The sequence below is a fragment of the Zingiber officinale genome, chromosome 7A (assembly GCF_018446385.1).
Source record: "Zingiber officinale cultivar Zhangliang chromosome 7A, Zo_v1.1, whole genome shotgun sequence".
Classification (NCBI taxonomy): domain Eukaryota; kingdom Viridiplantae; phylum Streptophyta; class Magnoliopsida; order Zingiberales; family Zingiberaceae; genus Zingiber; species Zingiber officinale.
In genome coordinates, this window is record NC_055998.1 from 125,827,076 (window position 1) to 125,842,504 (window position 15,429).

Consider the following 15,429-nt stretch of genomic DNA (forward strand, 5'->3'; position numbering starts at 1 on the left):
AAATAAATTTATTCATACAATCATTTGGCCCATAGATTCCATATAACCCAGCGACCATGCTGGCGTTTTCCTCATAAGATCACTGAAAGACCCTTACAAATTTCTCAGTTTCTATTTTGTTTTCCTTTTCTTATCCACAATTTGTGAATGATTAACTATATATGGCCTTCATTATTATTTGTGGTAGTAAAAAGTGAAATCCTAGCTAAAAATATAATTGACTAGTATTGAGAGGACTATTTGCCTTGATTATAATTTGTGATTAGGATAGTTTTATCCACAATGAGACTGACGCAAATATTAGTTTGGATGATTATATACTTCTATCTAGAAGAGTTGGTCGTTTTAATTAGGACATCTATAGTAATTAAACCTATGCGGTTTTTTCCCATGCCATATCAATATTACATAAAAATAAAAAATTTACTATTCTTTCTTTAATAAAAAAAATCTTCATACAACTTTTTAAAACCTACCTTATAAATCATATAATTTTTTACCTTACAAATCACAAATCACAAATCAATAACACTACATTATCATTAATTATAAGCTTCCTCTTGAAAAAAAATGAGTTTTGAATAAGGTTCTTAAACTACAAATCTTAAATTTTATTATAATAATTTAAGATTTTTTAAATTTTATAAGTCTCTCACATATGGTTAATGCATTTGGTAAAATATGGGAGGCATTTATAAGCCTCTCATAGTACTTATCTTGGAGAAGTTTATCTGTGATTTATCTCCTTAACCATGGACAGAGCAAGGAGATCAGACCTCTTAGTCCAAGAAAAATGGACCAAGGGATGATCCATTCCCAATTAATTATTATCCGGTTATAATTAGTTGTGATCCTTTCATGAGTTTATCGTCCCCATCAGATTATAATTTAGATCAGAGTGGGTTGCCAAAAGCCACCCTCTACTCAACTCTCGATAATTTGAACACTTGTCAACTTCCGACAACCTCCGAACGATCGGAAGAAGTCATCTTTGATCCAAATTATAATTTGATGATAACGATGAACCATATAAAAATAGCAATCCATCGCTTCTCAGCCGTTGATAGGATCGTCACGCCAGACGTCATCAATTCGGAGATCGTAAAGTCTCCCAGCAATGTCGTCGATGACTATCGCGCACACGCACAGCAAGCTTCGCCATCCTCACACACCACCTCGATAGCTGATCACCGCTCCTCCATCCCTATATATATATGCGGAAGCTCCGCCTCTCTGTGTATTGTGAAGTACTGATCGGAAGTCAAGCTTCTTGTAAATGGCGCAGCACTTTCTTGTGTTGACTTACCCCGCGCAGGGGCACCTGAATCCGGCGCTCCACCTTAGCCACCGCCTGGCGCGAAGCACCTCCGCCAGGGTCACCTTCTCCACCTCTATCTACGGCCACCGCCTCATGTTCCCGGCATCCGCCGCCGACGAGATAGTCGAAGACGGACTCGTCTCCTACCTCCCCTTCTCCGACAGCTACGATGACGGTTTCGACCCCAACATCCACTGCCCCTTCGAGTTCCAAGACCGTTTCCGGTCCGCCAGCTCTGCCTCGCTCGCGGCCCTCCTCCGCCGCCTAGACGAGCTCGGCCGCCCCGTCACCTGCGTCATATACAACATGCTTTTTTCGTGGGCCGGCGACGTCGCTCGCGGCCACGGCGTCCGATCCGCAGTCTACTGGATCCAGTCCGCCGCCGTCTTCGCCATCTACTACCACTACTTCCACGGCTATGAAGGCCTCATCAAAGCCCACAGCCATGACCCGATCTTCGAGGTCAACTTACCGAGCCTTCCCCCTCTAAAGATCCGGGACCTGCCTTCGTTCTTCGGCATCACCAGCGACGAGGACCCCTATTCGGTGTTGCTCAAACTGTTCGAGCAATTGTTCCAGCTGCTTGACAGGGAAGAAGCTGATTCGGCGACGACAGTTCTGGTGAACACGTTCGGCGAGCTGGAAACGGAGACGCTGGCGGTGTCGGCAGAGAGGGTAAAGCTGATACCAGTCGGGCCGATCGCGCCGCCGTCGCTGCTGGAAGCCGTTAAGGATGAGCCAGAGTTCGATGCGCTTGGCGATCTGTTCAGGCCGGATGAAAAGAAGTACATGGAGTGGCTGGACGCGAAACCGAAGCGCTCGGTGGTGTACGTGTCGTTCGGGAGCTTGGCGGCCATCAAGAAGCGGCAGACGGAGGAGTTCGTGCGGTGGTTGCGGGAGAGCGAACGGGCGAGCCTATGGGTGGTGAGGAAGGATCACGAGCAGGCCCAGGGGGAGTTGGAGGCGGCGCTGAGGGAAGCAGAGGCGGAGGGTATGGTGGTGGAGTGGTGTGCGCAGGGGAGAGTGCTGTCGCATCCGGCGGTGGGGTGCTTCGTGACGCACTGCGGGTGGAACTCGACGCTGGAGAGCCTCGTGTGCGGCGTCCCCACGGTGGGGGTGCCGCAGTGGACGGACCAGGGGACGAACGCGCGACTGATGGAGATGTGGGGCGCCGGAGTCAGGGCGGAGGCAGACGAGGAGGGCGTGGTCGCGGCGGAGGAGCTGAGGAGGTGCGTGGAGATCGCGATGGGAGGCGGCGGGGCGGCGGAGATGAGGAGGAGCGCGGAGATGTGGAAGGATAAGGCGCTGGAGGCCGTAGCGGAAGGTGGATCGTCCGATCGCAATCTAAGGGCTTTCGTTGCAGAGGCCTCCCAATAGTCGGAAGCCGGATCGTCTGGACCGTAAAAGCGATCCAGAGGATGTTAAGTCCTTTTAGATGTATATGGGCCGTAAAAGCGACGATGTTAAGTCCTTTTTGATGTATTAATGGGGATGGATGATGCCCACCTAATTGGAGTTACGGTCAAGCATAGCTTTTATGCGGTTCGTATGAAGCGACATATAATTTATTCGGAAACACTTTCGCATAAATCAGTAAACTTAACGAGTCAACCCGAGCCTTGACTTGTAGGATAAATTTTGTTGACGATTATTTTTGGGGGGACGCATCTTCTCCACTTTTGTGCCCCTTCTCGTGGACCAAGGACACCTCCAGGTCCACAAACAAACAAACATGCATTCTCAAATTCTTCCTCGCGTTCGGCCGATCTCGCTACAGAGCTCACGGTTGGCTGAGCTCGCCCCAGTGGGGCATCTCTCGATCTCGACGGGAGATCATGGCCAGGCTTGATCAAATCAGGGGCGACAGGATGGATGAGATGAGAGGGAAGGGCAGAGGAGAAGAGCGCACCGTTGGAATGCATCTCACAGATTGATAGGACAGGAGCGTGTCAGATATAAAAGGGACAAAGATAGGAGAGGAAGAGTGATCGTGAAAAGAAAAAATTATGAATAAAAAGTCTAATTTTGATCATTAAAATAAGAACGGATTTAAACTTTTATCACAAATTAACGATGGATTTAAGATTTCATCACTATTAAATAGATTAAATATAAATAATGATTTAATTAGTGATGAAATTTAAATATTTAGCGATTGATATAACGCTAAAAATTACATTCTATTATTATTAGGATTGTAAATGAGTTGAACTGAGTCAAATAGAGTTGAACAGTAAGAGGCTCAAGCTCGAGTCCAATTTGTTATCCCTAAACTCGAGTTCGGTTCAAGTTCGATTCGAGTTTTAGTTCTTGAGCTCGAGCTCTGTTTGTAATAAAATTAAATAGCTCAAGTTTGGTTAAAAAAATCTCATTTAAAATTAAATGAACTTTAAGATAATTAATATATATATATATATATATATATAAACGAATGTTTTAACGAATATGTTCGGGAGTCTCTTAACGAACACGTTCGTGAGCCTCTAAATAAAATATTCGCGAGCTCACAAATCAAGTACCGTTAAACTCGAGCTTGGCTTGATAATATTTTCAATCTCAAAATTAAGCTTGAGCTCAGTTCGTTAACTTAATTGAATGAATTTTTTAAAACTAAAATCTAACTAGCCCGCAAGTCGCTTAACTCGTTTACCTCTATAAGTTATTTGAGAGTATTCTTCTAATTCATTCATTTAAACTTCCACAAATTTAAACTTCCACAAAGGTCTAGCTTCATTTAAGTTTGATTCAAATTTGACTTTCAACTGAGTGGGTTTGAGCCTCCCATTGATGTATATTTTATAAATCATCATCTTTAACTTTGGGATTTTAATCTAAGAATCTAAGTAAAGACTTGACTATAATTCTACACGTACGTATATGGTAAGAGCATCCATAGTGTATCGCTATTATAACATTCACTATCTCATCAAAAAATATGAGGTTCACTATTACATACTCATTATAATAACATTTTTCTTTTACCTATATCCCTTTTAACATTAACACTCATCATTTATGGATTTCACCCCTCACTTATTTTAACATTATATCATATTAAATAGTATTATTAACATTCTATTAAATAGTATTATTAACATTCTAAAATATTTAAATAATTATTATTTTTAATAATAATTTTACTTATAAATTTACTATTTCTAAAAAAAATAGTATTAAAAATTTTACAATTCAAAAAAAAGAAAATAAAAAAATTTTGAGAGAGGGGTATTCAAAGGTGTTCAAACTTTTGAACACTCACACTCCTTATAAGTGGGTATTATAATGCCCATGACAAACCAGACCACTGCCAAAAATCTTCCAACCAGTAACATTCTCCTCCATGGCTCCATCAAGATACACTCGTTGATCTTCTCAACTTCTCTGCTGATGCATGAGATGGAGGGGGCTGGTCTCGCCCCTAGAGCTTAGCTCACGATCCTTGTGACCTGGCATTTGAGAACACGGGTATTGTTAAAAAGATTGAAGACATAACCACCGGCCCAAAGAAGTGGTCTCCAAGCAAGAAAAACCAATTAAAAGATTTGGGGGCAACATCGACTGCAATTTGTCGGCTTGATGGCGGCATCCACTGTAAATTACATTGGCAAGTTCTTTCTACGCAAAACGTGGGGAAGATGTTTGACTCAATGTTTGAATCAAATACCGTCCATATGGCCATGAGCTGCTCTATTAATAAAGTCGAGGTAAATGTCTCCCTTATGTGCTAGTTATTATTTCAGAGGTTAGTAATCCTCCGTGTTGACCTTGGGACGGATTGACAGGGTGCTGGAGATAAGCGTATTCATCTTTTTGCCACCATGAGTTACTCCATTGGTCTCATCGCCTCATTTTTGACAAATATTTATTATACTACTTGAGCCTCGCAGAATGCTATCATCTTGTTAAATTTCCCATTTCTTAAGGATCCCATCCAGTGTGATACTCACTCACTGCTATTCTCCCGAGGAGTTGTAGTCTCTGTTTCAAAGTTGCCAATTGAAACTCAAAAAGTAATATGATGCGGTGATATGGAGGGACCTATCCGACAGGGGTCAGTTGTCACGATGGAGGTCAGAGTCAAGGCGATCAACGTTCAGGTATCATATGGTTAAACGGAGGATAATCGCATTGGCCGATTGGGTGATCAGACCCTCGACCGGGAGGCGAAGGCTCCAGTCTGACCCCGTCTTTGACTCGGGGAGATGTCAAACGACCGACACTCAATAGAGTATTGGATGCTAGGAGGAGGAAGAGATGATATGTAGAATCTTGGCCGATCAACTGTCCTGCTTGGTCAGGCAATAGGACTTGGCACATGTTCAGCGGATTCCGAACGAGCGGACGTGACACGGGCTTAGCGGAGTTCTGGCAGAACGGACGAGGCGCAGGCGCAGCGGAGTTCCGGCTGAGAGGTTAACCCTCTCGGCCCAGCAACAGACCCACTGTGTTATCTCTCGACATCCTTTGGGAGTTAGTGCCGCTGATACCAGGCATGGTCGATAGGAAGATCGTATGACAAAAGCTTCCACTGTCACATCAAAGATATGCTCGGCTTGTTAAGGTATTGTGTCAAAGACACTTTACCGACAAATCTTTTAAGGGGAAACTTCAAGAAGCGTGCTCACCTAGGGAATCATGCACATACGGTACAGGAGCTCTATAAAAATGAGGGTTCAAGCATCGACGGAGGTACGCAATATACACTATTTGCACTACAGTCTTCGTTCTTGTTACTCCGCCTTCTACATCATCGTCGGTGACTGACTTGAGCATCGGAGGGCCAATGTCGAGGACCCCTTTCTTGGCTCGGCACTGACGTCATCTGTCTTATAGGGTGGAGTGGAGTCTACGAGCGGTCAGCGGGACATCCACATCCCCATTTTTCCATCTCATCGACTTTCGGACAAGATCATATTGGCGTCGTATGTGGGAACTTAACCTGCATCCGAGTTGAGAAGATGGAGGATGTTGGACGACTCGCTACCATGACGCTCACCAAGGAGGAGCTAAACATGCTCATGCAAGCCCGAGCGGTAAAGATGGTCGAGTAGCAACAACAACAGACGTTAACTGATCGACAAGCACCACAGCTTGCGACATCGGCAGCCGAAAGGTGAGCGAGGCTAGAAGACCAAGCGGAACAAGTTTCCGTATAAGGGTAGAATAGGAGGTCTATCAGCATGCAGGGAGAAGCGCGGCACTCGCCAATCCCTTCCATCGTGCCATGTTCCAAACTCCCTCAAAAATAGTCCAAGCGAACCAGGAACGGGAATCATCTTCGGAGGATGCTTCGGTTCGAGGTGCACGAAAATGCAAGGCGCCCGGAAGCCATGCTTCGCCCGAATATATCAATCTGCAGTACTCTCAGGAAATCTTGAGTGAACCTCTACCCAGGCACTATACCCCGCTGTCGATCACTGAATACAACGGAGCGACCGATCTAGATGATCATCTGGATAAGTTTGACAACGCAGGCACGCTGCACTAGTACACAGATGGGTGAAGTGTCAAGTCTTTCTCACTACCCTCTCTGAATTAGCATAGTGTTGGTTCAGAAGATTGCCGAATGGATCCATACACAGCTTGAAGGATTTCCTAGCTGCATTCCTGTACCATTTTACCAGCAACCGATGCTATCAGAAGATGAACATCAGCTTATTTGCCCTAAAACAGGGGCTCAAGGAAGCGCTCAGAGCGTACATCAGGCGCTTTAACCAAGTGGCCATGGATATTCCATTGGTCTCTTCCGAGATGCTGATGAACACCTTCATCTAGGGGCTCGTTAAAGGAAAGTTCTTCCGGTCACTCATCAGAAAGCCACTCAGAGACTTCGACCACCTGCTCAAGAAGGCCACTGAATACATAAATGTAGAAGAAACCCAAGCAGCAAGAAAAAGGAAACGTTGATCGAACCCCCGGCCGAGTCCGAGCATCAATCGTCAAGCAGCTAGCTACCAACCGCCCAAAGGGCCGAGGGCAGAAATAAAGCGGCCACACCAGGAGGCTAGGACACATGCCGTGCAGCATGTGGCCTCTGGTCCTCACAAGGCTACATAAGGCAAGGTATGGACGCCTATGTTATGCTCTTTTCATCAGTCGACAACACACAACACACACCACTACTAAATCTAACACCGATCGTTAGTCGACCGGCGCCAAGAGGATACCATCGTCAATCTCCGTCACCCGAGCGACGCCATAGACATAGATCCACGGGGCGGCGAGAGGACAAAAGAAGCGTGCCCGAGCGATGTGACCCGCAACACCAGTGGGGGGGATAACGTGGGTCCCTCTCGACTCCTCGCCGAGCAAAGTAGACCCTCAACTCGAAAAGAAGAAAATAGAAGCAATGCCACCCGAAGAGAAATAGACATGATCGCCAGGGGACCGACCGACAACGACTCCAACAGACCCAAGAAAGCGCACGCCCATCAGCTGGAAACCCACACCATGGGGTGTAGCAGGGAGAGGGCCGAAGGGCCCGAGATCAGTTTTAGTTTCAGAGATTTGGAGGAAGTGGAGATCTCACACGACGATGGGCTGATCATCCGAGTGGTAATTGTCAATTATATTATTCACCGAACTTTTGTTGACATAGGGAGTTCGGTGAACATTATCTTCAAGAAGGCGTTCGATCAATTACAAATCGATCGAAGTTGGCCTAAAACGCCATCTTGGGCTGACCAGTCCTCAATGAATTCTGGCAGTGGTGTCTACATACTGCCAAAAGGTCAAATTCCCAATGGACGATCGGGTGGGAGAAGTCAAAGGCGACCAGCTTGTCACTTGGCGATGCTACGTTGAAATGGTCAAGTCGAAAGCCAAGAACGCTCGAAAGAATCAACGTCTGGAAGTAAATGCAATCACTGAAAAACCTCCTACATTGGTATACAAAGAAAAGGAGGAGGTTCAGATCCACCCAAGCCGGATGAGGCAACCACCTTTATTCGCAGTGGACTACTTCTCGAAGTGGGTAGAAGCCGAGCCGCTCACGAGAATAACCGAGCATGTGGTCATTAAGTTAATTTGGCAAAACATCATATGCTGGTTCGGCATCTCACGCCAGCTCGTATTAGATAATGGAGACAATTTGCCTATCAGAAGCTTAGAGAGTGGTGCGAGGGCTATGACATCCAGCAGACCTTCACCTCTATATCCTACCCCCAGAGCAATGGGTAAGCAAAAGTCACCAATAGGGAAATTTTCATAGGGCTACGGGCTCGGCTCGACCACACCGGAGGGAGCTGGGTTGATGAGCTCCCCAGTGTGTTGTGGAACCTTCGTACGACCCCAAAGGAGGGGACCGATGTAACTCCTTTCCACTTGGTATACGACGGTGAAGCAGTCTACCTATAGAGGTTGGAGTGGAATCTGATCTGGTGCAGTTCTACGATGAAGGAAACGTTGGACGAAGACTCATGGAGCTCGACTTGGTGGATGAGACGTGGGCTAAAGCAGTCGTGCAGCTAATGGCATACCGGCAGCAAATGAAGCAGAACTACAATCGGAGGGTGATCCCGAGGTCTTTCCAGGTCAGTGATTTTGTGTGGAAGAAAGTTAAGCTGGTCGACGATGTTGCCAAGCTCGAAACCCCATGGGCAGGACCTTTTAAGGTTGTGTAGAGGCTCCGTTCAAACACCTACTACTTAGAGGATGAGAGCGGAAGGCAACTCGAGCGATCATGGAGTGTGAATAATCTCCAACCCTATAAGGCCGAATGAGAGGTGGACAAGTGAATATAGATGCACTTGTATGTTGTTTCCTGGATGCAGGACAAATATGAATAAAAGCGAAGTATGCCACTTTTGAGCTGAGTCAATGGTTGAGCGGCGCCCTTAAATCGTAGTCTTTACTAACGGTCGATCGGTGACCTTAAACTCTAATCTTCACCAATGGTCGAGCGGCGACCTTAAACCTTAGTCTTTACCAACGGTCGAGTGACGATCTTAAATCCTCGTCTTCACCAACGGTCGAGTGACAACCTTAAACCCTAGTCTTCGCCAACGGTCGAGCGGCGACCTTAAATCCTAGTCTTCACTAACGATCAAGCAGCGACCTTAAACCCTAGTCTTCATCAATGGTCGAGCAGCGACCTTAAACCCTCCACCAACGGTCGAGCAACGATCTTAAACCCTCGTCTTCACCAACGGTCGAGCGACAACCTTAAACCCTAGTCTTCACGAACGGTTGAGCGACGACCTTAAACCTCTATCATCATCAGCGGTCGAGTGGGGACCTTAAATTCTTGTCTCGATTAGCGGTCAAGCCTTTATCTTATAACTCAAGAATGATAAACGACCAACCGTGAATACACACTACTCAAAAGTTGCAAGTCTTCAAAATACGGTGACCGTTCAGGATTATTCTACTATGACTTCTAGTCATTGATCGGAAGGTCATAAATCCACAATAAGCAACTCATAATCTCACTCAGGGTTTTACACGGCAACATGGGCAACTAAAATGTGAGTCAAATTGAAAGATGTTGAATGATGGCAAGGGAACGAACAAATAAGAAAAGATTGTCGGACGGGTGATCATTCATTAAAACTAAGCATGAGGATTACAAACAAGGGTGAATACAAAATTACTCCAGATAATCAAGCACATCGTCAGGCAGCAACTGGGTGAGTTTGTCCTGGCTAATGATGTTGCTGGTCAGAGCAACCGACAGATAGCCTCCCTCTCTGAGCTGGTCGAACATCTCGTCGATAGGCAAGTTGAAGAGGCAGAGCGCCCGATCCGAAAGTCGATCATTGAAGGCATTCGAGCGGAGATAGTTTTTCTTCATAGCCTCAAATCGGTCAGCCTTGGCATCTTGATAAGTTTTCAGAGCCGCCCGGGATGCCTCGAGCTCGTCCTTCGTGGTAGCCAACTCATCATTTTTTGTAAAAAGTTGGCTTCGAAGGGTAGCTTCTGCGGTTGACCGACTCTCCCGCTCGGCAATTAGAAAATCCTCAGCTTCTTTGAGTTTTTGGGCAAGAGCTCAGGCCTCTTTATTCTTGATCTCTATATTGTCGATAGCCCGGAGTTTCCTGGTGTTAGCCGAATGAATTTTTGATTCAAATGTGATGGCTTGTTTATTATGCTGAGCTATTTGGGTGGCCTGCTTGGTGTTTTTTCCTTTCTCCACCTCCAACAGCTCGGTGCTCTTAGTCAGATCGGCTCTTAGCTGAGACATCTCAGTGTTCATCTTCTCCATCCGCTCCTGAGAAGGAGATGATTGGTCGCTCGCCGCCTTCAGTTGCTTAACCTCCTGCTCCAAAAAAGCGAGCCTTTGGCACATGGCCAGACTCTCTACTCAATACTGCGAGTAACTAGGAAAATATAAGCACCGATCGGAGACAAATTAAGAAAGTACAACACTTACCCCAGTGGACATCTGGGTGTGGTTGTCTGCGAGTGCCCTCGGAGGTATGACCGCTGTGCGACCTCGGGCATCAACCCATATCTGTGCTAGCAACCCTTGAATGCTTATCTGGTGCTCGGGATTCAATGTCATCCGACTCGCGCCATTTCTCATTCGGAAGATGAAGAACTGCCATTATGTGGCGCTGGCCACTTGGGGCTGATTGGGCCGAGGTCGCTCTACCGGACGTCGGACAGATGCTAGATTTTTGAACCTTCGATGGTGGCGGCATGAAGGCAACTAGTGGCATGCAAATGATTCCTTGTGGCAGACCGGACAGGGATGGTGTCCGATCAGACGATGTAGGGGGAACAGTCATCGGAGTTGGAGCGGGGGTCGAGGTTCCAACCCATTTGGCGAAAGGGTGTGGGCTAGTTCGTGTGGGGGTCCGCACCACCGAGAAAGCAGATCGCGATGAAGTCTCCGCCTTGCGCCTCTTGCGTTGTATCAGTGGTTCCCTAGAGGAGGTCAAATTTGATGCCCGCTCCACTAGAATCACCGGTAGCCATTTGGAGGCAGGGTTCAATGCACCGACCGCTCCACCACTGGGCGCCTGACTAGCCATCCCTTTGCTCACTAAGGTTGTAGCCCCTTTGCTCTCGCCATACGGGTCTTCTTGTGAGCCGATCGGCTTCAGACCGCGGCTCTCCAACTCGGCTGCGGCCACCATGTTGATCTCGACATCCATAAGCTTGGCCTTTCTGGCCAAACACGCATGCAACATGATGTTAGCTGCAAAAGAAGAAGAGAAATCAGTTAGAATCAAAGGAAGAAGCGAAGAAGATGCATACCTAGGTTGGACGAAAGCCTTGTGCGGATCGGACTCAAGCCGAAAACGTAGAGGACACCCTCCAGCAGCAACTTGTGGATGTCATATTTTTGACCGACCAGCATTGAGGCTGCATTGAGGTAGGCCGATCACTCTTGTACTTTTTGAGTGGAGGTTGACTCACCACTTCGAGCTACCAGTTGGTCGGGAAGTCTGGCCGCTCGAGAAAACACACAAAGAAGAAGTACTCCCTCCAATACTTGTTAGAGGTCATCATTTTATCGAAAACAACTAAGCCCACTTGGGTTTGGAAAAGAAAAGTCCTCGGCTCAGGCAATTTGGGATAATAAAAATAATGAAAAAGTCACGGAGTGAGAGGAATGTCGTGCAGGCGGAACAGAATCACCACCCCACACATCAGTCGAAAAGAGTTCGACACTAGTTGATGAAGAGAGATGCAAAAATATTTACATATGGTAGGAAAGAAGGGGTGGATGGGAAACCGCAGATTGACGGTAAACTGATCCCTAAAGAAACAAAGACAGTCAGGCGGCGGAGTATTTGGTCGATCAGAAGGAGAAGGAAGAAGAACTTGGTAATCAAGGAAACTCAAAGGTGGTTGTTAGGCTCTCAGCGTCGTCGACGTCAAACCTGGACTCAGTAGAGGTGTACGAAGGCCAGGGTCGGCGATGGGAGGTTGTGAAGAACTTGTCATCGCAAAAAGCAAAGAAGGCAGCGAAAAGATGCGATTAAAGGGAAGAAAAGCTTACTAGAACTGTTGGTTAGTCCTAGGAAAACCGTACCGGCTCCACTGTACAAAAATTTTGTACAAGTGTCGAACCTTTCCTTAAATAACCTATTGTGTTCTTTAGAAGTTAAATTAGGAATCACAGATGGAAACATCATTGATTCCAAATTTAACTTATCTGTTCTTAATGGTTTAGATTTGAATCGCAAGCGGAACTTAACACTATTGATTCGAATCCACCTATGTTATTAATTCATTAAATATTAATTTCCAAAATTGACTTCCAGGACTGCATGGCGAGGCACATGACCTTCTTGGATATGGGAACAACCACCACCGCCTAGACAAAACCTTTTAAGGAAAGATAATATTTAATTTCCTTAAATAACTCTAGGTTAACCAAAAAGAACAATCGAATCACAAATTCGACAAAAAAAAAAAACACAAACTCAAAAACAAATTCGAAAACTCTAGAATCTTATGTCTCTTGTGTTTGGTATTTCCAAAATAACTATACAAAGAAAACTAGTATGATGCGGAAAACAATTACTAGTTATACCTTTCTTTGTAAGCAAATAACCTCTTGATCTTCTACCGTATTCCTCTTCTAACCTCAGATGTTATGTGGGCAACGATCTTCCGAGATGAGAACCACCAAGCACCTTCTTCTTCCTTCTAGGTTTCGGCCACCAAAAGCTCCTCCAAAGATGAAGAGGTTCGGCCACCACCAAGTTCCATGGGATGCTAGAAATATCGCCTCCTTTTCTCTTCTTCTTCTCCAAGCAAGATCCGACCACCACAAGGACTCCAAGGAAGAGATGAGGTTCAGCCACAAGATGGAGAAGAGAGAAAGAGGAGGGGCCGGCCACACCAAGGAGGAAAAGAGAGGAAGAAAAATAGAATAGAGGTTGTTCCACATGAAGGCTCCTCTACCTCCTCTTTTATAATCCTTGGTCTTGGCAAATAAGGAAATTTTAATAAAAACTTCCTTAATTCTTTTGCCATGAAAAGGAAAATTTATTTAATTAAAAATAAATTTTCTTTTCATTATTTCAATGGTCGGCCACTTTAAAATCTCCAAGCAAATAAAGTTTTAAACACAAATAAAACTTCCTTATTTGCTTCCGGAAAGTTATAAAAAATTTCTCCAATAATTTTTCCCTTCATAGTGGATTATAAAAAGGAAATTTTATAAATTAAAATCTTTCTTTTAAACATGTGGATAAAAAGAAAGTTATCTCTAAAAAATAAAAATCTCTTTCAATCTACAAATAAGGAAAGATATCAAATCATTTCTTAATCTTTTGTAGAAACTTATAAAAGAGAATATTTAATTTTTAAACTCTCTTTTAAATCATGAACATGGTTAAAAAGGAAAGTTTTCTTAAAATTAAAATCCACCTTTTAATCTACAAATAAGGATAGATTTCAAATCTTTTCTTAATCTTTTGTAGAAAGCTATAAAAGGAAAGATTTAAATTTTAAACTCTCTTTTAAAACCATGATATCCACATAAGAAATAATTTTAATAAAAATCCCTTTTTAATATGATGTGGTCGGCCACCTAAGCTTGGGCTCCAAGCTATTGGCCGGCCACCTTAAGGCTCATCCTTTAGGCTTGACCGACCCTAAGCTTGAGCTTCAAGCTTAGCTTGGCCGGCCCCTGTAGGTTGGGTAAGAAGGTGGGTATGTGGTGAGTATAAATCTCTATATACAAGAGGCTACGATAGGGACCGAGAGGAGGAATTGGTTTTGGTCTCCCGATGAAATTAAGCTTCCCGTGTTCGCCCCGAACACACAACTTAATTCCATCAATAATAATTCATTCCACTAAAGAACTATTATTGAACTACCGCACCAATCCCAAATTACATTTTGGACTCCTTCTTATTATGAGTGTGTTAGTCTCCCTGTGTTTAAGATGTCGAATGCCCACTAATTAAATGAGTTACTGACAACTCACTTAATTAATATCTTAGTCCAAGAGTAGTACCACTCAACCTTATCGTCATGTCAAACTAAGTCCACCTACAGGGTTTAACATGACAATCCTTATGAGCTCCTCTTGGGGACATTATCAACCTAGATCATTAGGACATAATTTTCTTCTATAATCAACAACACACACTATAAATGATATCATTTCCCGACTTATCAGGCTTATTGATTTATCGAACTAAATCTCACCCATTGATAAATTAAAGAAATAAATATCAAATATATGTGTTTGTTATTATATTAGGATTAAGAGCACACACTTCCATAATAACTGAGGTCTTTGTTCCTTTTTAAAGTCAGTATAAAAAGAAACGGCCTCTAATGGTCCTACTCAATACACTCTAAGTGTACTAGTGTAATTATATAGTTAAGATAAATTAATACCTAATTACACTATGACCTTCCAATGGTTTGTTCCTTTCCATCTTGGTCGTGAGCTACTGTTTATAATTTATAAGGAACTGATAACATGATCTTCTGTGTGTGACACCACACACCATGTTATCTACAATATAAATTAATTGAACAACTACATTTATCATAAATGTAGATATTTGACCAATGTGATTCTTATTTCTAGATAAATGTTTATACAAAAGCTAGGCTTTTAGTATACACTCTAACAATCTCCCACTTATACTAAAAGATTATACTGCCATACATCTGATTCCCAACCCTTCAACATGTTGGTGCAATATCCCTCAGGTCAAGGTTGACCTGGGTAACCAAGCTGAGTCTTGGTTTAGGTTTAGATGTTTGACAATAAGATATTGATTGAAGAAGAGTCAAGTAGGTCAAGGTTGACTGGATACTTGACTGGGAAGTCCTAACTGGGATGTTAGGCAAAATGAAAGTCCTGGTGAGTGAAGCCAGGCAGAAGAAAAGTCCTGGTGAGTGAAGCCAGGCAGAAGGAAGTCCTAGTGAGTGAAGCTAGGCAGAGTGAAAACCCTAGTGAGTGAAGCTAGGTGAAAGTCCTAGTGAGTGAAGCTAGGCAGAGTGAAAACCCTAGTGAGTGAAGCTAGGTGAAAGTCCTAGTGAGTGAAGCTAGGCAGATGGAAAACCCTAGTGAGTGAAGCTAGGTGAAAGCCCTGGTGAGTGAAGCCAGGCAAGGGAAAATCCAGATGGATCAAGGATGATCGGACATCTGGTGCTGGGAAGTCCAAGTAGGTCAAAGGATTGACTGGATA

The 15,429-nt window shown here is 44.4% G+C and overlaps 1 protein-coding gene across 1 annotated transcript; it reads left to right on the forward strand.

Moving 5' to 3' along the window:
* The first annotated feature begins 1,138 nt into the window (after positions 1-1,138).
* Positions 1,139-2,863, forward strand: LOC122002407 (UDP-glycosyltransferase 75C1-like). Its single transcript, XM_042557560.1, has one exon. The coding sequence runs from the start codon at positions 1,277-1,279 to the stop codon at positions 2,693-2,695; it is 1,419 nt and encodes a 472-aa protein (XP_042413494.1). The 5' UTR covers positions 1,139-1,276; the 3' UTR covers positions 2,696-2,863.
* The last annotated feature ends 12,566 nt before the right edge of the window (positions 2,864-15,429 follow it).